The sequence below is a fragment of the Betta splendens genome, chromosome 12, assembly GCF_900634795.4.
Source record: "Betta splendens chromosome 12, fBetSpl5.4, whole genome shotgun sequence".
In the NCBI taxonomy this organism is placed as follows: Eukaryota; Metazoa; Chordata; class Actinopteri; order Anabantiformes; family Osphronemidae; genus Betta; species Betta splendens.
In genome coordinates, this window is record NC_040892.2 from 9684425 (window position 1) to 9711390 (window position 26966).

General features: G+C 45.6%; 1 protein-coding gene across 3 annotated transcripts in view; it reads left to right on the plus strand.

The window, feature by feature from the left end:
• ap3b1a (adaptor related protein complex 3 subunit beta 1a) overlaps positions 1 to 13974 on the plus strand; it is a 38533-nt gene extending 24559 nt beyond the window's left edge. For 2 of the 3 annotated variants that reach the window (XM_029168755.3, XM_029168754.3), the window contains exons 23-27: positions 951 to 1179; positions 3616 to 3700; positions 4373 to 4470; positions 5956 to 6094; positions 10508 to 11198. In XM_029168755.3, coding sequence (XP_029024588.1) covers positions 951 to 1179; positions 3616 to 3700; positions 4373 to 4470; positions 5956 to 6094; positions 10508 to 10658 — 702 coding nt within the window. In that variant the 3' untranslated portion in view covers positions 10659 to 11198. Of the gene's footprint in view, positions 1 to 950; positions 1180 to 3615; positions 3701 to 4372; positions 4471 to 5955; positions 6095 to 10507; positions 11199 to 13826 lie in introns of those variants that run through there. The other variant, XM_055513405.1, reaches the window with a different exon arrangement.
• The last annotated feature ends 12992 nt before the right edge of the window (positions 13975 to 26966 follow it).

Genomic DNA, 26966 nt, shown 5'->3' on the forward strand with positions numbered 1-26966 from the left:
AAGCCTGTTTACCACTGCAGCAATCTACAGTAACAGCAACATAGATCCTGTTGATATAGAGGTTTTAAGATAATTCGTTGGTTGGCTGATGGAGTGCTGATTAGCCAAACGAGTTCACACCCTTTAATAGTTGACTGTTGCTTTCAGGTTTTCCACCCTCTGCCTTCTTTCTATTGTTTCAGTGAGATTTATTCTTTTTTTAAAAAGCAGTTAAATCTTTGTGCTGGTAGCTTAGGTTGTGAGGCCCTGACCCATTTTTTTTCTAGCAAGAGTCGACAGGTGCCACCATCAAGTGGAAAAAGTGAACTGAGCGCGAACAATGTTCCTTTAAGCAACTGTTTGTCGAGGGAAAAAAGAAATGCATCGCCTCCTCCACCTCCCTGTTCCACATCTCTCAAAGATAATGCAATTTCCTGCGTCTGCAAAGGTAAAAGCTCCTTCATAAAGGCCCGCGAGTCGCAGGTTTGGCCCGTGTAGCCACTTGTGCTTCTATTCATTAGAGGTTGTTTTTATTCAGCCTGCTTTGACTGAGTGTGCAGCCCATTTCCATCTAACTGGGCTGATTGGGACGTTTCTTAAATGGGCTTCTCTTTACTCCACGGAGTTAATGAAGGGAGGGTTGGAGGGGGGTTTATTAGCCAACCCTCAATCTCTCTCTGTTCAGAAGTGCTCCGCGCTGTCTGCTGATTGGACGTTGTGAATTGCATGAAAATACGTGATGGAAAGACCGGAGATTCTTGTATTAATCTGTCCTCTTGTGTAGATGCATTTGTGCCGTAATGTACAAGGCGCCCCTGGATATTGTGTTGATATAGAAAACTCCCCTGTGCCTGTGCTGTTTTTATTATCATCCCTCCTCCTGCTCTAAGTGTTGACATATATGTATAAACCAAACACATTGCTGCTTCTTTTCATCCGTGTTTGGCCACTTTTTTTGTCTGTTCTTCTAGGTCACCACTCCCACTTTCGGACCCGTGAAAACCTATGAGCTGCTGCACCATATGACAGGAAAAGGTCTCTCTGCCAAGTACCACTTCCCCAGGCAGCCGTGTTTGTACCAGCCCAGCATGGTGGCCGTACAGGTCACGCTGACCAACAGCTCGGACCACAGCCTGGAGGAGATCCACATAGGCGGCCGAAACCCTGCGAGCCTCAACATCCACTGCTTTAACACCGTCGGTGAGTATGAGTGAGCACCACATGTATGTGATTCACCACAGATCAGTCTTCCTTCATCAACATGACAGATTTGCATTTTTTGAATGTTTTTGTTTTATTGTTCTCTTTTCCAGTCTTCTAGAAAGCACAGTGGCGTTACATCTTCATTTTCGTGGTATATGCAAGTTGTAGCCTTGATGTGTAATGACTGAGCTTGCTGTTGTTTCACATGATAATGATGGTGGCTCCATCTTGAATCCAGTGTCATATTTGCTGATTTAGGGCTTCACACTAAAGAAATGAGACCTGTAGCTTCTGTTCCAGCACACTGGCTTTTTGGCATTTAAACAGCTCTGCCTATACAATGATTGTTTTCTCTGCAGATATAAAATGATAATGATGTTATCAAAAACCTTTAATCCTGTGTGCCATCGGCCCAGCAAATAGCCCAGTCCCATTGCCCCAATGTGAAAACAGCCAATATTACTAGAGCTAATCCCTGTTCGTTAGTATCGATCCAGACAAGCTAGCATCCACCATCTCCATATTTCTTGTCGCACTCTTGGATGATCGCTACACTCAGTATAACATGAAACTGAAAACAGTTCTCCCCTAAGATTTTCTTTCTTGTACACGCACACACAGACGTGATGTGCAGTGGAGCACATTAAAACTGTCAATTGCATGGGATTGATTGGGCATTAAAGGAACTCAAGCAGGCAAACAGTGGGTAATTTGGATCGATTTGAGTCTGGCTGCTGAGGGGGGGGGTTGGAGCTGGATGTGTGTAAGTTGCACAGGATGAAAACAGACAAAGCTTTATGTAGTGATGTTAGAAAGCAGATAATGCATGCAGGTGATATTTGATAAGACGCTACACAACATTCCACCTGATATTGGTCTTAATTATGTAACTGAGCTGACGTTTGTTATTGGGTTAATGTTTGGAGTAACTCATTAGTGAGTTAAGTGAGACCTAAAAGTGAAGCCACAGACGGACAACGCGAACACTGGAGATGCGGACAAACAGATGTTTTGTCTTTGTCCAGAGGAAGCGACGTGCATTTATACAGGCGTGAGCTATAGATTTGTATGATCTCAGTCAAGCTTTTAACCAGAACCAGCCAATATTCCAAAAAATATTGCAATTTTTAAAAAAACACCTGGAATGAACTGCAGGAGACAGTTAAACATGTTGCAAATATACACAGACAATGCTATGCGGGAAATTTATCTTATCTAAATTTATCTGAGCAAACTTGGGGCCTCATGTACCAATGTTTTTACGCACAAAAAGGTGGTAAAGTACAAATCTATGCCTACAGTCAGATGTGTCAACAACTATGTGAAGTAGAAATTAGCGTAAGTCTATCGTAGCTCCCTGCTTTGCGTAAGCACTTTTTTATAGCTATTGGTTCATTGGCGACACTAAAAGGTGAAAATGGGAAACAAGGGAATGATAAACACTGAACACAGACACACTTCTGCAATTTGATGAGAGGATAGAAAAATATGCACCAAACGGTGCAAACCTATTTGATAGCCCTGTTAGGTGATCTGATAGAGGTCCGATTATCTTATCTTTCACTTCTGCAGTTTTTCTAGATTTGCACTAATTTTAGTGGGAAATCTACACAAGTCTTTGTACATGAGGCCCCTGGTGCCAGAGGCAGGAATCCAACCAGGGACCATCTCCCTGCAAAGAAGGGGGGCTGTAGTACATTTGCAAACACCTTCATGTATTTTGTTATTTATCCTAAACTAACAACTTCATAGCTTTTTGAATGGTTAACAATTCATGGAAACTGCTGTGGATGAAAAATAAAGTAAAAACCTAAGGAGGAGCCTGTTAGCGAAGGCGTGAAGGCAGAATTGGAAGGTAGTTCATGATGGCTCTGTTTGCAGAGTTCTCTCTGGAGTCCCAGCTTCTCTCTGCTCTGCCTGTGGAAAGAGTTATACAGTGAAATAGCCCTGCTCCACGGAGAGAGAAACGCGGGCCGACTGGGGAAGCGAGGAGGATGTTTGTGTCTGTCTGTGTTCTTCTCATCCTTAACCTCCCCCTGCTCCTCCTCCTCCTCCTCCTCACGCAGCCGTCCGCGCTCTCTGTTCAGCCTTTGTGGCTTTGCTTAACGCCCGCTCGTCCTGTCTCGCTCACCCCATCTCTCTTGATGCTGATGCGCTCTTTGACAACCCTGTTGTTTTGGAAATATGCTAGTCCTTCACGCGTTCCCTTTTTCCCCCCCTTTCCCCGAGGCTTGAAGAAGTGCGGGGCATGAGATTGAAGGATAGATTTCTCACACACGGTGGCCTTGCTTTGTGAAGTGAAAACACAAGTGGTGTGGATGCTTGTCTGTTCCACTCTGCTGCGCCCCCCCCCCCCCTCCACCTACTCCCCCCACTGCACACTGTGCCCTTGTCACTCACTCTTCCTTCTGCGCTCTTCCTTTTCCCACTCAGAGCGGCTGGAGTCAGAGGCCTCGGTGACAGTTTCCATGGGTATTGACTTCAGCGACTCGACGCAAGCAGCCAACTTCCAGTTGTGGTAGGACAACTTGACACCCACTCATATCAAGTCAGGAGCATTTTTCCCTCAGCCCTTCAACCCTTCAGTATGTCTTTTTCACCACCTTATTCCACGCCTACACTCATTCTTTATCCAAACTCATTACTTCTCCCTCGTGTGGCTCACTCACTCTTTTGCATTCATTTGCACCTGCTCGTACTTTTCCCCCCTTCTCCCCTCTGCTATTCGTTAATTCTCCTTTTCCTACCTGCTCTGTGCCAGCCCTCCCAGGTGAGACATCAGCCACAATTGATCCCAGTTCACTCGGATAACAATTATTCCTCCAGTAATGAGCCCCAGCCCAAATCAAGCTGCTGAATGCCATTGGCACCACTGCTCAGCGGATCAATAACCTTATCAGAAAATCTGTTCAAGATGGGGGAATCAATCCGACCCAAAATGCCATTCACAGAGCATAGTTAGCAAGAGCAGAGGAGGAGAAACATTTAATATACAAACACGACATAAATACACACAAGTGCACACTCAGGTCTATGTAGAATTGTTCAAATTAAAGTCTGTTTTTTTTCAGTGTTTCAACGTAAATCTGAGTAACTCTGTCGTACAAAAAGTCCTAATTTACTCCAACTCTTTTTTTTTTGACTCTCAGTAGATAACCTACTCTTCCTGCACTGTTGTTTCCCTCCTCAGCACCAAGGAGGACCAGTTTAATGTGTCTATCCAGCCTGCTGTAGGAGAGCTTTTGATGCCCTGCACTATGACAGAGCAGGACTTCTGCAAAGAGCAAGGTAAGTACAACCATCATGGCTGGAAAATGAGCAGTCGTCTCGCTTGGAAGCTCAAACCACGTCAAGCTCATAAAGGGAGAGAGAGAAGCATAGCAAGAAATAGAAATTTGAATAGTTATTTTTTAGATTCAGAATCACCTTTGACTTGGCAGGGCTGTTGTTCAGCTGTAAATTCATACAGTATATACAGAAATAAATGCTTCACACTGTCTTCTCCAACTGTCTTAAACTCTGCTGGTTGTGTTTAAAGTGGATTTATTACCCATTAAACATAAATCATCACCAGATCTACCCTTCAACAGTGATTAAACTGACAACTGTTTCATTCCAAATTAAGTGATAATGTGGGACTTCAGATCTTCAAATGGTCATTCATTATATAGTCACTGTTGTCCTTTTGAGAATTAAATAAACTGCTGGTAGCCTGAAAAACACTTCCAGCTTTTTGTATGTTTGTGTAAGAAACACTGTTAAGTGCCTGAGAAGAGGCAGTGTGCCTTGATGACAAAGAACCACCACACACACCTGTAGAGCCGCATTGTGGCAGCTATTGAGAGCTGGGGGCACATGTAAACCATTGACGGTGCTCTGGAGTGCCTGCTAAATGCTGCTTCTGCCTGAATTCATTTTCTCTGCCAAATGCACCCTGCACTCAAATAAAAAGGGACTGAACCGAGTGGAACAACTTGATTTTCTCTTTAGCAAATTGCTTCTTTATAACGGGTGAAGTTAATTCTCCCAGTTAACAGGTGTTCATTATATTTGCATGTCTTTTACTTCTACCTGACTTGTGCTTATTTATCTCCTTTCTTTCAAACCTGTGTACAGTACATGAACAAGAACTCAGCCTTGGCCTTTAAGTGAATCTTTTTATTTCAGCTGTTTGTTTTTTACTCATAGGGGCACAATTGTATTCTTCAGCTACTCTTTTTTTTTTGTTTGTTTTAGTAATAATCAGAATCTCTTTAATTTTCTATTGCTGTCACTCCTGAAACAAGGTCCTGCACGATCAAATAATGCAACTTAGAATAAAGTTCATTTGTTTCTAATTTGACACAAATAAAATATAAATATAATGGATGTAAAGCATTCCAATTAAAGTTGCGATGTAAGGGTTAAATGCTTACGTCTTTGCCACTTTACTTTGTTATGAGCTGTAGTTTTGTGACGATAAAGCAACAAACTATTGGTGGAATACCCTACAAGAGCGCTAAAATCAGTTTTACTGTAAATCAAAGGCAACGATGAATGTTCTGGCCCGTTAGGTCAGAGAGCACATTTCAAAGAGCCTTGGGCTCACATGCCAACTTTAGTAACTGGTGAGTGAAACCTCATGAACGGTATTAATCGTTGCAGAGTCATTATAAAATCCATAAACATTTTACATTTAATTTATTTACTGTGTGTTTGTGTTAATAATAATCTAAGTCCCAGTTTAAAATGCATGGAACCATTGAATTTGCATTAATAATAGAATCCTCTCAGGTAAGCTCCTGGGCATGAATGAGACCTCGGCAACCATCACCATGGCAACGGCAAGCACGTCCGTCCAGACTGTGAGGAAGCAGGTCCTGTCTGTGGCCAACGTAGGAGTGGTTTCGTCCAGCCAAAGCACCTTCCACAGGTGAGACACATGCAGGAGCTTGATTCTTATCATGAATGCTTCCATTTTTAACATCTGCTTTTCCCTTAATGTTCTGAGACACGTCTGGTTTGGATATTTTTGGTTTTGTGACTGCGTCGTTCAGCTGCTTTTCCATCTTTAGGGTTTTACGATCGCGTTTTGCGTGTACGGTGTTTATGTGGCTATGAGAAAGTAAGAGTGTCCCCACACATCCTCGCACAGACGTGCCAAGGGAATGCCCCGAGAAGCCTGGCTGTGTAATTGGTGTACACAGAGTGTGCTAATGAGCTTCCTCCTCTGTCACGCACACCCGAACACCTGATAGATAATTACACCTCCCTCTCTGGCTCCGTTTCCTGCTCTGTCTCTCCTCCACTTCATCTCTGCTCCCCCATCTGTCTCTCCCTCCACACCTCTGTCTCTCTTTCACTTCCTCTTTGTCTTTCACTCCATCCCTCTGCACCGTGCTCTGTCGCTCTGTGTAATTTCTGCAAAGATTCACACTGGAGTAGAGGAACAATGTAGAAAACACTAGGGGACACAGAGGAAGGCAGAGCAAAAAAAACGAGCAGGGAGACATTTGCACGTGGGCACAAGGGCACAAGGAGCTGAAAGAGTGAGTGGAAATCAATGGGAGCCAGTGAGCGAGACTTGCGTCCAATAAGCCCATACTTCATTCAGAATAACCAATAACTCAGATGACTCTGGCATCACATAAGCACAAGAGACACTGATGAGACAAAGAGGAAATCTAGCTCCCGACGGGAACATGTCATGGTGAAGACCCTGTCCCATGCTCTCTGCTGAAACTCAAAGTTAAGTGGCAGGAGGGGAAAAAACCATTACATCACAACGCAAACATTTAGCATATCAATTCATCATTTTACCAATTTTTTTGAAAAGCAAGACATCACCAGTTCCAGCTTCTCTGTGAAAATATTCAGTTTGTTCTTGTTGTCCTTCAGTTTTTTGTCTTGTTCTTATCTTGTTTAACTTCACAACGCGGTAGTAAAAGCAGCTCTGTTTCCTTTTTCTTCATGTGTGGCTCTAACCCCTTTAAAAAGCTGTGTATTTAAATCTGAAATGTCCTACAATATTCCATTTACATACTGCAACGCAAATCCTCACATTTCAATAGCTGGAATGAGTTTTCACAGTTGTCGACCTGTATTTAATTTACAATATATTTTAATGTGTTAATTTAATTTATGAATATGTTTTAGCACCTGTAAAATATCCATTTAATTTCTATTTTCCAACATGTATGTTTCGGAAGACTGGCACATGGCAGAGCCATAGATCCGTCTGAATGCATAAACAGGAAGCATGATGTGAAGGTCATCAGCATTAAAAAGTGAAATGCATCTTCATCCTTGGAGGAGACAGCGAGTTTGGGTTTAGTGTGAAAAAGGATGGAAGCCAGAGGCGCGATGGCGTTTATAGATTTTTATTAAACGGATCTTAATCAGAGCACAGTGTTTGAGTGACTCGGGCTCGGTCGAAGGAGGCCTCGTCCCACCGCTGCACTGCCGAGGCCTATCAGCAGGGTGCAGCACTGCTTTTCCCAAGCAGGCGTCAAGGCCGAGCGGAGGGGGATGCCACTGAAACACAGAAATTGATTGCTGGAAAGGAGGATGGCAATAAATCAAGCAGGAAAGCAAATGTAGAAAACGCTGTTCTTGTTTATGTCTAAACAGGCGGAATAGAATAAATGTGCTCTATTTTTCAGTCCGTTTGAAAGCAAATTTGATCGGATTTTGCATGCATTGCCGATCCCTCTGCTTAGGACCTAATTTGAAAAAAACAAAAAAACAGAACCTCTTGATTTATAAGCCATGCTTTCTCTTTACATTACAATTTCATCTAATTAAATTATGTTTCTCTAAACACTGAATTTTCAGTGAAGTAGAATTTTTGTTTCCATTTAAAATATAATTGGCTATCATTTATAACCTGAATAATTAAACGTCTGGGCTCTCCATTATAGATTGCTTTAGCAGACACCGTGGCGTATAATCTATCTTCAGATACACAAGGTTTACAATGTAACTGATTCTGTGTTTGGTATTAATGGAGAACAATGAAGATGCAAAAATGCACATTTGCATGACTTGCTTTAACTCGGCTTCTTCCTTAAACCCTCCGTTCACTTCCCCTCCACTCGGCCCATCTTGTTCGTTCTGTTTGTCCTCTCCTTCAGTACCTTTCCCCTCAGCACGCCCCTCCGCCCCCCGAAGGCCTGGTTGTGCTGTGTCCGTATGGCCGAGCTGTGGAGGTGCATGGAGGGTCCCGGGTCCTAATTGGGGCTAACAGCTCTGGCCATCTGCCTGGTCTGAGTCCGCCCGCTCGCTTCTAGTCCGGCCTCACTGACCACTCAGCTGAAGGACACTCCTGCACGCGTGCACCTGGCCGTGTACCAGGAACAATAGTCACCACAACCACACGGATTTAGATTTTCATAATGCAGTTCGGTGGTTTCATTTCTTGCCCCCGCCACCTTGATTCCAGAGATTTAAACGAGGCTGAGTGTTTACTTAAGTACTCGCTGTTGGTTAAATCCTGCCTTCTCCGGCAGCTGAGCTGAACCCTCGGTTGCCTGCCTCTTCTCTGCGTGAGGGTGAATGTAAAGGTGAAGCCCACTTTGTGTTTGCGGTGGCAGGGTGAAGGAGGAGGCAGATGGCACACACAGGCTCTCGGCACTGAGGAGAATCACAGATAATTGGAGAGTGATGCTTAGCTGCAGCCCTGCCGATCGATGCCAATCCGCCTGCTCTAAGTCCAGGGGTTACGCTTTTCTTTTCTTTCCATACGCTGCAATTAATCCAGTGTTTAGCCCAGTGTGTGAAGAGTGCAGGAGAATACCGATGACCCATTTAAGGCCCGCTTGTTCTTAATCTTCCCCTTCTAGTCCTTAAAAATGCATTCACTGTGTTGGATCTAAATGTGACGTAGAGCTGCTCTGGTGCTGAACCTGAACCTGCGCGGCCTCCAACGGAACACACTCAAAACACACCACTTTCACTGCTCCGCATAAACAAAGGCCCAAAGCGCCGTCTCCCGAGACCAAATGAAAGCAGCCTCGGGGTAGTGTTAACTGCCTGGGTAAATGATAGATTTATATCCTAAATCCATTAACAAAGCCACTGGGACCACGCCGACACCTTAGGCTGCTGATGGCTGGGGTTAAAACGAGGTGGAGCGAACCAGGCCAAGGACAAGAATATGTGTTTGACACATGTTTTATTTATTTATTTATTTTGGTTATGCTTTGTAACAGTTGGAATGTCGTGTAAATATGAATTGCCATAAATATATTTAGTTTTTTTACACAACCCCTGAATTATTATAAGTGAGAGGTTGGTATTTCTGCTGCGTGAATGGCCTGTGTTTTCTGCTGAAGTGGCTAATATTTTAATTAAGCCCAAGGAGGACTCTCTCTCCCCTCCCTGAGCTCCCTGATAAACTCCCTCTCCTCTGTTGATGGTAATTTAGCAGCTCCCCAGGGACGCACCCAGACACGCCAGGTTTGTGAGCCAGCATCGTTTCATTGCGTATGCATGCCCCCCCCCCCCCCTTAACGTGCGCATGCTAATTGGCAAACGTGCTCCCACTGCTCAGCGCGGCGTTGCGGGGCTCCTGTGACGGTGTCTGTCCACAGGCCGTCCTGTGGGGGGCTTCAGTCGGGCCTGAGTGGGGCTCTTTGTGGGCTGTTTGTCAGGCCTAAGCAGGCTGCCACGGGGGGTCTTTGTTGCAGGGATGTAGTGCTAAATGGAGGCAGATGGCTGGGAGTTAGTCAGAGATGCGGGGTGGGGGGGGCAGCTCAGTTCTGCCCTCAAAGGGGGTCACACTGGGTCATAGCCCCTTTCTGCCTCTTGTTAGCACTCTCAATGGGAGCCATGTGCGCCCACATTTACCCCAAGTCTGCAGGGACTGTATCCAAGGAAACGGGGCCCGGAGGGAGCTGGTGGGACGGGGTTTCCCCCCAGACTGGTCCCAGTGCTCCCACGCACTCATAGACACCCATAGTTCATAAACACAGGCTGGATTCAGTTCGACTGTCAGCAAGGGCGTGTCTCAGGCCTAATGGCTCTTTAGTCAGCTGGGATAATGGACTGTCTGTTGCTCCGCGCTGTGTAGTTCCTGTCGCATCCTTTAGCTTCTTTGTCTCACTTGCTAATTTAGGTTAATTACAAGGTGTTGGGTATTGGAGGATTTGCTAATGTGAGGATTGATAGGTTGTGCTATGAATAAAAGGAAATCCTAGAGTCTCTGCAATGAGCAAAATCTCCTGCACGTGTCCATGAGTTATTCCACGGGCTTCTGTTTTTACTCATTTAATGATGACCCCCCCCCCCCCTTTTATATAGGCATACAAGAGTTATTCTTGCTGACCCCTTTGTTGTTGCCCTGCAGGTTCGCTGGGCGGACCGTCAGCAGCGGATCTCTGGTCCTGCTCTCGCTGGAGGTGAAGGACTCTGCAGCCGTGCTCACCATCAACACGGAGAAGAGCGTCGTGGCTTCCATGTTGCTGCGAGACCTCAAACAGGCCCTCGCCCAAGCGTAGAGCACAGCCCCCTCCCTCCTGTAGCGTAAGGTAAAGCGGAAACGGCGCGTAGACGTAACTTGAGTGAAGCAGTTGATCCCCTGGAGACAACGTTTTCAAATGTGAGACTGTTAAAACCTCCATCGCAAATATGCCAAACTATGTGGTCGCCTCTCTGTGGCGATGGTTCAAGTGATGATTACAACAGGTCACTGCTGCCTCTTGCACAGTGCTACAGGCCAAGTCTTCTGTGCCTTTACATTATTTTTCAACCCAATTAAAATCAATGTTTGTGCCTTTTAGTAACCGGGAAAATACTTCTCCCCACGGTTTCAACTTCTGTAAACATGTTAAAGTGTTAAACCTTTAGAAGCTCTTATAACTAGTCGGAGTCTGTAGTTTTACATTCCAACATATAAACTGCCTCGATTTGTTAAAGTGCCTTCTACATGAAAATAAGGTTATTTAGAAAGCGAAGCATTTTTATTAGATCTAAATCAATGAGGTCTTTTCAATTGTGTCGCTTTTGCTGAATAATAAAGAAGTAATGTATAAAAACAAGCCGTGTTTATTGGAGTTGTACTAATATTCACTTCTCATTTTTGTGTATTTAGTGACACTCCATCATCTCTGCGGTGATTTGTATTCATTTAGCTCCAAGTGGCTGAAACACAGAATCGTTAATGTTGACTTCTGCTAATTTGCGGCCTGAGGCAGATACCAGGTCCTCTTGATGAATATGTGGCCCCTCCTGCTGACGTACTGTATGTACATTTTACCACTCACAATAATCAGCTGAATCCATGAATTGCTAGGAATTCGAACAGCCCATGAAATGACTTTGCCAAAATGCTGCCGTGTCAGCAGACTTCCCAGCATGCAGCTCTTTTAATGGAAACATTGGAAACCCCACCTGTCCAGCTCTTCTGTCAAGTGGCGATGCTCTTTGCAAACTCAACTCAACTTTCCCCGGCGCCTGCAGACAGCTGAGCGGCGTTGCTGCTCGTTGTTGGGTGAAGTTGTGCGGGCGTACGTGACGTGTTTAGCAGCGAGCAGGCCGGCGCCGCCGTGTGCTTTGCATCTGGCTGTCTTTTCCGGCTCATAAATAGCGTCTCTCTGAGGGCTGTGGTGAACACCTGTTAGCTCATCTGTCACAGGAGCTCCACTCGCATCCATCACCTCTCCCTCTGTACTCATTCCCTCAGCCAGCTGTTCCCATTACACACACACAAGCAGTGTGTCAGGCCTGCCAGGCGCACATACATGCTCTCCTTTTGTCCGGCGCCGTACAGAACCGCAGCCGCTGAGATTCACAGAAATATTTGCGTTTGAAAGTGAAACCACACGTTTGCTTTGCTTCTCCCATCTTGCGTTCCTCTGCGCGGATGCTAAGCCACCGTTAGCTGTTAGCGCTCCCTGTGCTAAAATGCTGCCTCTTTGGTCATAGGCCCAGATTCTGACTCTGAAACGACCATGAACAGACAGACGGTACATCTCACAAACTGGTGTTTTTACTATATCTTAAAAAATTCTTGGTCCCAATTAGGTTCTGGTTTCTCTGATAGACTCACAAAGAGTGTGTGACTGTGTGTCTGAGTGTGGGTGTGATCCATCTTGCAGTGCTGGCACCTGCTATAATGGGCTCCAGGGAGGGAAAGGAGGAACGGGGGGGCTGCCTCTCTTCCCCTTCACCTCTCCCTTCAACATTACTGTGCAGTGACAGCTTGATTTCATTGCCTCTCTGAGGTGCAGCACAGTGACATGATGGGCCTGTTCACTTGGTCTTATCACGGTCTCTGTTTGAAGAGCGGTGGGTGGATGGAGGGGACGCTGTGGGATGGGGGGGGGGGCAGAGGATCCCATCTGAGGAAACGCCTGTCTGACCTTACCACTGAGAGCAACTTCTCATTAGGTAGCATGTCTCTGATCAGCCTCCGTCTGATGGGATCCCAGAGACGATCAAAGTCCAGTTTCAGATTTCCTCCCTTTCTAACGATAACACAGTGATATGATGGAACGAAGGATGCTGCATATTAATTATATTATTGTTGCATATTAAAGTTACCCACAACGCCCTTCTCTACTTAGGTCAATATAGACCTTTACTGTATGTACACAGCATTGACTTCCTCCATCCAAACACGTAACAATAATTTGTAGATGTTTGTTTCTCCTCCAACAGAAATGGAGTCCAAATGCAAGCTAGTTGCACAACTTGATCCTGAACCATTTTCATAGATTAAAATATTAAAATGTGTAAGACTGTTGACGATTCCCCACCGGGGGATAAGCGATAAATGTGTTAAGTGCGTATTTAGATCAAAGTTTCCTCTTTATAGCGGAGGAACATGTAATTCATCGCCGCACCTTCGGGCACGTTGTGATTTGATTGTTAAACTCTCCATAAATAGATGACAAATTTGTAGCTGATCATTTCACAAGTTGCTAACGCAGTTAATAATCTGGCAACACAAAATGATGCTCCCTTGAATTACTGAGCACTGTGATCGGTGTGGTGAACGGAAAACGCACCGCATCTAAGAAAAAAGGTGTCACATCCACACAAATGTAATTTCTTTCCCCAAAACAATCACTGTGTAACTCCAGCAGACCCGTGGGAGCAGTAATTGTGGTGATTATGATTAAATTGATGTTTCTCAGCTATTCCTGTGTCTCCTGTATTGTAATTAGATTTTTTTTTCCTCTACTGAACTTTCTCTTAAATGCTTCTTTGGAGCATAGAGACTAATGACTTCATGTTTCCCCGCTGAAATGTTCAATCAGCGGCTCATTAGGGGGACAGACACATTCAGTTCTGTTGATTTGATTTTTCACTTTCCTTTTTGGTGTCCTGCATTTATCAACCTAGACTCCTGAGGAGATGAAGGAGAGGTTCCTCGGGGTCACTTGGTGCGGACTCAAACGCACCTTCACGTTTCTGCTGCAGCTGCTGCACGGTTAAATACCAGTGCTTTCAGTAAATAGACATAAATCTGTTGGATCATTTATAAAAGTTAATATTAAAACTAAAGCTGTCTTTAAATACTGTATGTTCTTAAGCTTGTTGGCGGTGGCTTCATCTAGATTGTGCTTTCATTGTGTTGTTTCCCTTCCATCATTGTGTCCTTTTTGAAAAAGCGTCTGCCAGGTGCATTTAACAATTGACTCATGCTTATGTTTCTCCTGCAGTGAAAGCCTGCACGGAAGAAAACACGTGGATGGGGCGTTTATGGTCGGCCACTGAGAGAAAAGAACCCGGCAGCCCTTCATTAGCGTTTGATTGCACTTTAAAAACCACTCGAGTGCATTAAAAAGTGATCACACAGTCAAAATGGAGATTGGCTTCATTACTAGTGACGAGGACGTAAAAAGCTGGAGTGTGTGGCTTCGTGGAGGTAAACACGGCGTGCACCGAGACGCACACGCTTCTGCGGTGATTTATTCGTGCTGCAGACTCACAACTGTTGACAGGTTAAAATCCGTTAATATAAGCTAATAAGTTAAAAGCGGTGAGGAGAAGGTGAGTGCTGTTAAAGTGCTCCGCTGTCCTATTCGCCACCAATTTGCCCCCATAAAGGCTCGCACTAAAACGGACTCCATCTGACATAGTGGCGCGTTAGTGGTGCAACAGACACGTGAACGGTGATTCACACACACACACACACACACAGGCGCTCGGCGAGTCTCCAGACGCTGCTAATGAAGACCTGTATGTGACAGCGAGCGCACAATAAAGCCCAGAGAGCAGAGTGCCTGCATCTGCATCAGCCCCTCAATGACTCTAAAAGCAGGGACGTGTGTGTTGATGTTTGGGTGTCACTATTATTAGAAGAAAGAATCTGCCACAGTGGTTTCCACTCTTTTTATACAGAGGACATTACTTAATATATTATTGTACAGATCAATGCAATTAGCAGAATTCATGATCAAGAAATAGTTTTTTACACTAGTTTTGCTAATTGTGATGAGTCCAGCTTGTCCATTGTTTTATGTTGGAAATTCTTGTCTGTAAGGAGCAAACGTTTAACATTAATGAGGATAATCTGCCATAATAATCTTAGGTAGCAATGACTAATTTATCTATCTGTCTAATTTGGTTGCTTCAACTGTGCATCTGCTGTGATGGTTGAATGGCAAATGGTTTCAGACTAGCTGTTTATCTCTGGACAGATGTCACTTGGAAGTTTTGGAGAGTTTGATTTTTACTGCTTTCTGGTGGTTTCTAGAGAAATTAAATCAAAATTATTATTTCATTGATGCTTAAAATCCACTTTCAGCTTCTTGTCAAGTAGTGAATCAGCATCAGGGAAAAGCCGTGTTTGGTTGGAACTGGATCAATAATCACAGTCAGATTAAAACTAACTCTAAAATTAAGAGAACTTTCTCTCTGAAAGAGAATAGTGTGTTTTGATCTCTATATTAAAAGGGATTAATCGAAGGCAGGTAGTTTCCCAGATGTGAGGACAGATACAGCACATCTGGAGTGACATCACCCTAAACCAAGTCATGATGCTCCCTGCACCTTTACAAGCTTTATTTTTATTAAATTGTTTTGTTTTCCTCCTCAACAGACAATGTTTCGGTATATTATGTTAGTATTTTTACACAAAAGACACTTTAACAGCAGGATTTGTAGGTTTACTTTGAGGTGTTGTATGGATGATATGAATTCTTGTTCCACTACTGCTTTACACTGTTACAGAAACCTTGCTCTGTGGCGCGTCCTGAACTCATCTGAATGCTAATTTGCCGCTTTTAAACCCCCCCCCCTCGCTCTCGGAGGGGGCCGGACGGGCTTTCTGGAAACCACAGATGTAGCGAGCAGCGAACCTGGCCTCTCCCCTTCTCCCGCTGCTCTGGAGGCCGCCTAATTAGGCGCAGGCCGGCGAGGCGGGCCGCGCGGCTTTCCTGGCAGCGCGCGGCCACAGGCGGCGCGTCCTGCGCCGAGATTTAAATGCGCATCTCATTTCCACGGTGCTGAGCACGCACGCACGCACGGAACCCTCTTCAGAAGCGGGGGTGGACGCCAGTGTTGCAAGCCCAATTCTCCTCCTAAATCCAGCATCTAATCCCCTGAGATGGCCTTTGAGGGGGCGGCCCGAGTCACTCGTGGGGAGTTAAACGCTTTGGAAAGATCCTTTTGTTTGCGCCACGCACACGGCGGCGATCTTTGGAGGCGGCTTAAATAGAAAGTGACTGGCCTTTAATTGGAGTGGTCTGTGAGCAGTTGTCATATGGAAATATTTGAATAGAGATCGTGTGCAGCACTTCACCCAAATCCACCGGCGCCGTTTGGAGGGTTTGAGGGCAGCGCTCAAAGTGAGGGATTAGATAAATGGACTCAATCAGCCAATTAACACTTTAACCGGCTTCGGGAACATGCTGGTTAACATTTGAAAGGATTTTAAAGCGTCCCTTAATAACAGATGTGTCATAATACCGGGGATTACGCGAGAGGAGGCTGTAATCCTGTTAGTTTAAGATTACAACTGTGACGTGGGAGGGGTCGTGGGGCTGCTGCGTGAAACGCTTTGTGCCGCCGCTTTAAGTTGGTAACCGAGTGAATATTTTGGATAAGTGTCAGTTGTTCCATTTAGTTTCATTTCTCAGTGCAGATGATTTCATATCAGCTCGCGCGCTGACAAGGTTACACGCTGCATTTGTTGGCGTTTGGCATCCCTAATCATGGCGTTTCCAATTGTGTGATTTATGTGCGCCGACCAAATGCGGGCTATGATTGCGGGCCCGGTGGCAGCGTGCACGTCTGCGGTGGGCGAACGCGCGGAGTAAATGGGCGTTTTATTTATCACCGATGCCACAGCCCCCCGGAGCGGAAGAGCGCCCTCCCAAATTGAAATATAGCGGAGTTTACCCTCCTGATTAGGGCCCGCTCCGCCGTGCTCAGCCCAAGGCTATCATCAAACTCACAACAGCGGCGCGCTGACACCTAATTGCGTCTGGATTAATGTGGACTGGACTGACAGCGAAGCTTTCCGCCAAAGCAGTTCCGTTTCCATCCATGGAAAAGGGCACAGATCCGGGAAAACGGCCTTTGAATTCAAACGTAAAACGTGCGTTACCAAAGTTTTGAGTTTCCACAGATTGTGTCGTTTTCAGTATTCACATACAGCACAGGTGCAGGATTGCAACATTATATTAACAGGAACTAAATATTTAAATTAAGTCAAATTTCAAAAGCATTGACAAATGCTTTTGTTTACAATTGCTCTAACAGTTTTCAGCACAGACATGAGTACAGCCAATATAACTAATGAAATGAAATCATTGAACCAACCGAGGAACGGCAGTATTCATTTAATTTTAAAAAGGTTATTATTTTTAATAATAAATAATAATAATAAACACTTAATGTGCCGACATAGTGTCATCCTTCTTTGAGGTCACAGATCTTCATTCTAACTGGCCAATGATAATTAAACTGTAATCAGTAAATGAATTTCTCAAACATTTACTGATAACAGTTTAATTATCATTGGCCATTTAGGGGCAGAAACAAAGTGAATGAGTATAAACGTTTTACTGATCCCAGTGCAGTATGTGTGTTTACTTTCTGCAGCAGAACTCTGTCCATCTGAGTTAAAGCCTGTGGACCGTAGTTGAACTGGGAGTGTCAGGTTTTTAAGCGTTCTCTATCATTACTTCTTCTCCAGGACCTGAATGTTCACTGAATGTTCAGCATTGTGTTGTAAAGATGAACTGTATTCAAATCACAGTAATAAGGGATTGAGCCCCACGTGTCTTTGTGGGCTAAATAACATTATGACCTGACCAGCACTGGTGGGACCTCATGTTCTATGAGTTAGTCATTGATGAAGAAAGAAATGTGACAATATAGAAAACACTCAATAAAGAAATGATCAAATCCCAAGATGGCGTCTTGAAATCATGTTCCATCCAACCATCAACCCAAATATGAATTTCCAGTAACCAAACCTGCATATACTCCCATTAAAACTTCAAAATTTTCAGTATTTCTCTTTGGATATAAACGACTCCATTTTTAAAATAGCGGTTGTTTGATTCATTAAGAGTGATTTAATCAGCTTCATTGTAAGTGTAGGCGACGCAGGCATATGATGAGTGACAGCTTGTGGTTTACACTGCTTTGTGTTCACTATTACCCTTTGGCCTGAGTAAGTTAGTTAGTTGAGTCACGTGAAAGACCAGTAATATGTAACCATGCAGCAGTAAAAAGACAAACGTTGAGCACTGTCAAATATTATATGGCTCATGCGAATAGAGATGAAAGATTTAATTGTAAATTTGTTGGACTCGACGACACATCTTGGCTTTTTTTGCGTGTATGTGTAGGATAAAACTCTCCCCTTCCTTTTCTCTCCTGCAGGAATCCCTTAACCTGAACGAATGTGTGCGCGCAGGCTCCTGCGGCCCTGGAGGCGCTCACCTGAGCGTTACCGTACGAACCGTCCATAAAGCGCCGGCAGGCTCTGACCTTTACTATAATTCATCACACGGCGCGGTGACAGAGGGGCCCTTCACAGGCCGATAATTTGATTACTATAACATCTGTAACATCAATAATGTCCGATGAGATTGTTTTGCGCAACCAAACACGCAGAGGCCATAAAGGATTGTTGTGGCTGGAAGGAATGGGGGGGGGGGGGGGTGAGGAACAGGATGTCATGACATTTAACCGCGCGCAGCCGCCGTGGCTTCATAGGAAAGGAGGATGATGGTGATTTGAGAGCTCAAAGGTTTCGGAATCACTGCCCGTAAAGCACGGGTTCAAATGACGCGCAGGTGAATATGGTCGATCTGCCCAGATCCCTTTAAGCACGCGTTTCCGTGTGTGCGTGTGTGTTTGTGTGTGTGCGTGTGTGTGTGTGTGTGTGTGTGTGCGTGCGTGCGCGCGCGCGTGTGTGTGAGAGAGAGTGAGGGGGGGCTGGTGGGATATAAATGTTTTGCTTAACCGGAGGAAACACTGTGCCCGCTAACCGATCGTCGAATCCATTTAGCTAATTTATTAAATGCAATTTGCCGTGTGTCATTGAGCTGAGTAACGCTGGGGAGAGTTGAAAACGGGGCGACGAAGGACCACTGGGCTGGACAGCGGGGAGACGCGGCCCTGACACGCGAATTAGAGGGGAATTAGGCGCCTCGCTGAGGAGGGGGTTCCGGGATGAACGGAGCCGCCACCGCGGACGGACCGACGGACGGACGGACGGACGGACACCGCAGCGCGTCCCCGCTTTTGTTTTCAAGCTGCTTTGATTATTGAATTTCCATGTCCAATAAAAGCTTTGCTTTGCACGCGCTATTCCCACTGGCGAACATGCATGATTAGCACTTCTCTCTGAAAGCTAATGTGCTTGAGGTTGTTTTCCCCACGCACCCAGCATTAAATCATCTTCCAGTGTGTTTAGCAATCCTCTTTGTTCTGCTCTGCAGGTTCCTTCACTCTGCAGGTGCGCCGGTGCCGCTATGAGGCGTTCACTGCTCCTCGTAACGCACAGCACTCCCCTCCACTGCCTGCGTGATGGTTTTCTTGTTCTTCTCCTCCTTTTTTTCTATTCTTCTATCCTTCTTTCAGCCATTTGTCTCACCAGTCACAACTGTTGGCGTTATATTGCAAGACTGATGTTTCATCATTTTGACCATTATTGTTCATGGTACCGAATGTAAAATGAAAAGCAAAAAAGAAAACGCGCTCCAGTTCCCTCACAGAGGGGAAAGAAATCCCATGCGCCGTGGTTATTAGCTCGGGCAATTTATTTTGTGTATGTCAGAAAACAAGAAGACCAGAAAAAATAATATATAGGCTTTCTTTTCCATTACAAAACATTACAACCTTATTTCCATCACTGCACCGTTAAGTAATTTGCAGGGGAAAAGCCAACAGAGTCTGGCGGCATTCTGGGTGCGTGTGTTTAAACCCATTACTTTCCCTTTTAATCAAAAGGCGCGCTGGTGTCAAAACGCACTATTTTCTCCATGCATCTCCCCTCCCTGGTTCCAGTTCACCGGGTGACCTTGAAAATGTTTGCTCTCCTAAACGTCTCCCTCTCCCCTCCCCGTGCAGACCCCCCCCCCCCACGGGTTCCAGCCTCTCATCCATTTCGGCTGAGACCACAGAAAACGCGCCTCCAGTTGCGCCACGGGCGCCGTGGTGCACATGGTCGTGGCGAAGGCGATATGAATTCTGAAGAGACGCGCATATGCTAGAAAAACACGCACCGATATCAACAAGAATCAATTATTTACGTTTTCTGGAAGGTTTAGCATGATGGATCACATTAATCTGCGTCGTTTAGATCCATACTTTGGTTGGTCTCTAACTGCTCATCCGTGCTAATACGAGGAAATGACAGCCTATCTCACTTATTAGCGCCATAAGAAGGAGAAAACATGTTTTTAAAGCAAATTACGCAGCAGCGCGTTGTTGTGTAAATCCTGATTAGGCCAAATAATCGTCTCTAAATTAATATCACTGCGTAATTGTTTTACTGTCATCTCATCAGACTCCGATAATGGACTATCGCTTCAATTACACCGCTGATCAATTGATTTAACCCGCAGGTGCAAAAGGTGCGGGGAGCGCGTGGCCTGCGCGCGATGCGGCCAGCACGTCGGCAAGTTTTGCGCGCGCGCGAGTGGGGAGTGGGTGAGAGAGATAGGGGGGGGGGGGGGGTAACAACAGTGGGCCGTGTGATTTATCGCACTGGGAACGCAGCTCCAGTTTTTTGGTGCCTGGCCTGTCCTAACGCATTTCGCTCCAGCCATCAGCTGTGATTAAACACCTGCTGTTGCGGGGGAACAAAGCGCACTAATCCAATATGTATTTCTGACATCTTAAATATCACCCAATCCCCTGACATCACGGGCCGCTTTTTCCGCGGGATGGGATTCTAAAACATATTTTTCTAATTTATGGACGGACTATAAATCAAAATTAAGCCGGCGGACAACGAAATATACATCAGTGCAGAGAGAGGGAGGGAGAGAGAGGGAAAAACCCGACGATGAAGGAGGCTCATGCAGCCACATGCCCACACACAAGCCTGAAGCACGCGCCCCCATGTTCCTTCTCCTCACACACTCTGGTTGTGACAGATGCTTTGATGTTGCTTGTTCATAGTCAGGTCTTTGTTTGTGCTTCTGTTGCGCTTGTAGCAGGAAACTACCGCTTATGACACACGAATCCCTCGAATCCTTGTCAAGTGTCTTAACATCGAACCAGATTCCGGTTCCCAGTCCAGAGAAGTTTGAAGAAACGGGTTGGACCTGTGGGTCCTTTCATGACTGACCTCTGATGTCTCGAGTGCTATTGTTTATTTATCATATTAGTAACTTTGCTGCTTCATATATTTTAGGCTGAGTCGTCATTTGCTCACAGTTTCAGGGTACCTGTACTCTAACGTATTCATACTGTACTTTTCTATGACTCGTATCTTCCCATAGTTGCTTCATACAATTTAAAAACTCTTTTTCGAAAGATGCCATAAAGTATAAACTACCAAACACATTAAACTAAATATAATCTGTGTTGCTACTGGTGCAGAAGATGTTATTATTTTTTTATTATAAATGTTATTATGTCATGGATTGAATAGTTTGGATTATGAATTAGAAACCGAAGCAATGCAGGGAAAACGTTTTTGTAGGATTTGACGTCCACGTTACATTTGATATGACATCAAAACCCGACGCACCCGGAAGAACCTGCGTCAGCGCATCAGTCATTTCTTGCTGCAGTGCCCCTGAATCCATCCTCGCTCAGCTTCCTCTTCCTCCTCCAGCCTAAGGCCACTGCCCCCCCCCCCCCCCCCCCCCCCCCCCCCCCTCCAAGGTGACGCTCATTGTATGTGACTCCTCAATTTCGCTGCTTCCCCGCATTTACAGCACATTTCTGCCGCTGTATTACCACACTATGAACTATGTGGACAACTGGTGTTTGCACCAGGTAATGGATTGTTTTTCGTCATCTCTTGGACCTTAGTGCTGATGTTCTCAGAAACCGTTTCTACCATAGTACAGCAACGAAAAGACCAAACATTATTCTATTTGCTGATTTTCCTGCTGTAGCAATTCACGCCCTCTGTGCTGCCCTAAGTGGCCTTGTGTACAAATTAGTCTCACTGTGATGTTGATTCTATCACAACAATGAGCCATTACAGGATAACTGAAGAACTAACCCAGATAATTGTTTATAGTGGCCGTAATTAATGCCCTAATGACTCCATTTCATGCGTCCTAATGAAAATAAAGTATATTTTCAAGCATATAAAGTTTGTGGCAAATAGGGCGAGTAATTGTCATAATGTCGTCTTATTGATATTTATGTAAATATGCAAGTTTTTTAATCAAATTGTCTGAATCAGGTGAATTTCCTCATGCACGAGGGGAATTGGTGCAGCGCGAGTTTCAGCACCACGGACAGCGCACTTTAAGCTGAGGACGTATGGGCCAATTTGCATCATAAACGACTCTGTCAAATATGCTTTGGTAACGTGTTTATGAGTGTTATTCGGCCATTAGTGTTGTGTATAAAGAGCAGTATGAAGGTGGATTAGCTTCACCGTGGATAAATGGTAGCTGCTCTCAGGTTAAGAGCTTTAACGCTGATGACCACGGTGATATCAGAACACAAGGATGTGCGCAGGCCTGAAAACACAGCAGGTGACATGGCTCCTGTTCTTCAAAGCTTTGCAGGGGGAACAGGTGCATTAATTAAGCGAGTAGTGAAAAATGCAGACGCTCCCCCGAATTCAGCGACTTTCATGTCAGACAGCACAATTTAACGACGACGTCGATGTCCAGAAAATGAATGCTTGCTCTAACTATCACTTTCATCTCCCTGACAAATTGGTTTCTTTTGCCTCCCGTGCCTCCCGTGGCTGCTGCTTTACGCCTCCCGGGAAGCACAAGTCTGTTCTTCATTTTTCACCACGGCGAGCTTCCATCATCCGCCTTTCTTCCCCTGAATCACCGAGTCTGCCTCAGTGTCTCGTCATATTTACCGAGAATAGCCTCGTGCTCGAGGCGCATAAGGACACGTGTGACAAAACAGATGATAGATTTGCAAATGCATGCGATGTAAAGTTGGAAGTATTTCCTCGCGTTAACCCGTATGCCAAATTATTAAAGCGCTTTAACACTTTAACCAAATGAGTAAAGAGCATTATTTATTCTATTGTTTATCTCAAAGTATAACATCATGTTCACAGAAATGTAAACGTATTGCAGAGTATGTATTAAAATATTTGAGGCTTTTCTTTTTTGTTTTTCTGTTTGTTCAAAGTAATATCTTCTATCTGAAGTAGTTCAGGTTTTCTTTCTCTTGATGAAATGAGATGATGAAAAAACTGTTAAAACCACCGATCACCAATAAAAACATTACACGTAGAAAAGCATCTGCTCTATAGTTAATGCTTATCACCTTAATTAACAATTATATCACATATACTACAAATTACTACAAATATTATTTTGTTAAACTGATGATTCATAATATTTTGAATCTAGGGGCTGCTTGTGTTATTTTAGACCAGCGCACCTACTGAATCCTTATTTCATTACAACCTGTAATATTTACAAATCTGACAATAAATCATGGCGTTATTTTCATCTCATAATAAAGAAACACATCAGAAAAACGGCAGGTATGATGCGTTCGCGTGTCGAAACATTACGTAACTGCTGCCGCCGCGAATCTGTGTGCGAGAGGAATGAGAAATGCAGAGGGAGATGATTTTTCATTTTGTGTTTCGCTCCTGCTCTGCCCCCTTCTACAGAGGACCCAATCAATCTGCCAGCTATTAAGTTTGTTAATTGATAATGCATACTAATTAGGCTGAGCGCAGTTACTTTGGAGACTCTGAGGAGGTAATTGTAGGCACGGGTCCAAATGGAGTTTAAAACAGTCTGTGCCAGGTAAAAATTCATTAGGCGGATAGATTGGAGAGAGAGGGGGGAGGCGTGGAGCTGAACAGGTGGAGGGGGTGGAAGGGGGGCAGCGAGGGAGGATGGGGGTCAATGCTAATGCCAGTCTATGGAAAAATTTCCCACCGTGATCCAATCCAATCACTGCTTCTCTGCCGAGCTGCTTTCCACTTATGGAGAGAAATGTGTTGTTCCACAAACTTCTCTGTTCGGCTGCGAGGGTAAAATCACAGACTGAGTGAAAGCGCTCGCTCCACTTCACCCTCCTTCACTGTGTTGCCCCCGAGGCGTGTGATTGACATGCATTTAACGTAATGAGACCCAGCACCGGGATCCCTGCGTGACTGTGAAGCGAAGGCCCCGCCGCTAATTGAGACGGCCGCGCTGTGTTTACGGCCCCCTCTCGGTGTCAGCCCGACGACCTTTTGAACTGTCTGTCAGTGTCGTCGACAAATGGACGTGTCCCTCACGGCGGAGGGGGACACGCGCGTGGATCATGTCAGAGGCATGTTTTACAGCTCGGCTCAGTGTCTTTGTCACCGACGGAGTGACGGGTATGAACTGTGTAGAAGTGCAAACGGATTCGGCTCAGGGGCGCGTGAGCTGCGAACCACGTGGCCGCGCGTGGCTGCGATGAAACGTTTTCCTCCGGACACTTGTCTTTGTTTTTCCCACTTCGTTGTTTCGGGAAGACGACAAACTAAATTAGCTATTTCGCCGCAGTAATATGAAAAAGCAGGACAATTTTGCCAACTCAAACTCAATGAGGGACGGCTGTAAAGTCCACAAATTGCTTTGATGTTCTGCCATTGTCACGTTATTTATCCAGCAATACCCTCCATTTGCTGGATTAATAATAATTTACAGGGGGAGATTTCACTTGCGGCGCGAGTCCATCCTTTACTCCCTTTTCCCCTCTTGTGGTCACTTGTTAAATAATCTCTCTCTATCTCCCTGTCTCTCCGTTCTGTTTGTTTCTCGCTCACCTCCTGGGACGTCGCAGACAGACAGCCTTGCCAGATTCATTTTCTGATCAAAGCTGTTTGATTTGGTCAATTTTGCCACATTGGAGACGTTCTCTATTACTGAGATAAATAGCCTCGGGCTAACTGTCAACCAAAACTTGTAAGCTAATAAATTATTCCAATTTCTTCCAGCTGGATTTCTCTTGGGAGTCGGCCTCTAGGAAATACACTTTTTGATTAGTAAATTTCAGCCGGCGCGCGTGCGTTTGCGTGCGCCGGCGCGCGCACGTGCGTATGTCTGGACATTGGGATGTGTCGTTTTTGATTAGCGGGCGAGCTGCCGGAGTGGAAGGCGGCAGAGGGGGCTGTCAGTGAAGGAGGCCCCTCATGCATTATGCATTGACAAGGCTCTGGATGCTGCCACCTCCGCTGGCACGCTAAGCCGGGCTCACCTGAGGGGGGAGGGGGGGCGGTGCCCTGCTCCCCTCGCGCTCCCGGGATGGGAAACTTTGACAGAAGCCGCCATCTTCATCCCTGCTTCCCTTGGACAACCTCCAGGTGAGTGTGTTTGTGTCTGACTCACACACACACACACACACACACACACACACACACACACACACACACACACACACACACACACACACCTGGACTTTCTTTTTTCACTCTTGGCCTGGAAATGGGCCGGTGGGCAGAGAAAGTGTGTCATCAGCAGAAACGGACAGAGGGAGAGGACATGACTGATAGGCCGGTGGGAAAAATTGATCGACTCCACGTCTCCCATCCAGGCAGTCTGTCCTCCCCCTGTCGCTCCATCCCTCCGCACCCCCCCCCACCTGGTTCTCCCTCGGCCTGTCTCTCCGCTCAGCTAGCACTGGTGACTCAATAAGGCTCAGCATGCTGCACATCGCTAGCCCTGCTCCGCTGGGTCCAGGCTGCAGCAGATAAATAGGTGTGCACGTGTGTACGAGCACCAAAGCCACACACGCCATTCATCAAACCACCAAAACTGTCCCTAGATGATTACCTCTTCCAAGCTCCCCAAAACCAGGGGGAGGGAGATGGAGGGGGGGGGGCGGTGGTAAATGAAACTTTTGAGGGGTCAGTGGTTTTGTACTTTGGCTATTCATCTTCCCTCGCACCTCGCCGGGGCTGCAGAACGGCAGGAGTGCTGCTGGGTAATTACCTCTCAGCGTGCCGCACTGCTTCATTATGTCCTGCAACTCCAATCCACTGAAACATTTGTAATTTAGTCTGGGAAGCTCCGCGCAGGCCGTGCCGAGGGGAAGATGGCTGCACGCGCGCACGCAAAACTGGATGTGCATGCATATTATTGGTGGGGATCATTTCTATCTCTACCAGCCCATTTAGGAAATGAATCGAAATTTAATTCATCAGCTGCAGAGATTGCCCATTATTTTCAATGAGTATTGTTTTTCAAATCAGGGATTGGATTTGCTGACCCTGCTCCAACCTGGTAAACACGATGCATACAGAGATAGTTGGACACGCTCTGCAGCCGGCGCTCGAGGAGCCCGTCATCCTCCTCCATGCCTGATGGGCCCGAGTCTGGACCGTCCTGACGTGGCCTCTATCTAATCCTGGTCTGTGTCGCCCCTCTGGTCAGCGATGTTCCGCTGAGCTGGAGCAGCACAGTCAGACACGCAGAGCTCCCAGGGCTGCGGCGCCGGCGCCTCAAGCTTGGACTCGGACGGATGGATGAGCAGGCTTTTATTCTGACGGAGCCACGGGGACCCGTGGGGGGGGGGGTTACAGTCCCAAACATGATGTGTTTTCTGATCTCCTCAAAGCAGCAGTCAGCGGCTGACGCTCGCATGTTTTACCTCTCACTTGGAAAAACAGCAGCTGACACATTCTGGTGATGCGTGTGTAGGAATAAGAGAGGCCACGAAGCGCCTACTAGCATGAACTTGGCCACGTGTGTAGACCCTGAGCTACAGTTACACTGGAGCTCCAGTCGTAACACATTTGAATCCACAATACTCGTTTATAGGATCAATTCTCAGGTGCTTTTAGCCCAGTGATCAATATGGACACATGGAGAATCTCTTAATGCACATTACATAAATCGAACACCCAATAAAATCACAGCTGTGTTAAATTGAAAAGTTGAATATGTGCATCACTGGAATTCTATGAATACATTTATATATATATTTCTTTTTAAAATTATATCATTTAATTCATTTTGGTATAATGTGCTGGATTATGTTTGCAGCAATGTGGTCACTGACCATAACAGCCAGAGGAATCATCAGGAAATTGTTGCTGTCTCTAGTTTTCTGAATCCTTCATTTGCTTTAGATGAGATCAGTTTTGAGCATCATCGTATCTGCTTTAATTGGATCCTACGAAAACAAATCCTCTGCGTGTCGGCTACACAAACATCTCGTCCTTCTCCGCCCGCGCCTTCACGCGTGCC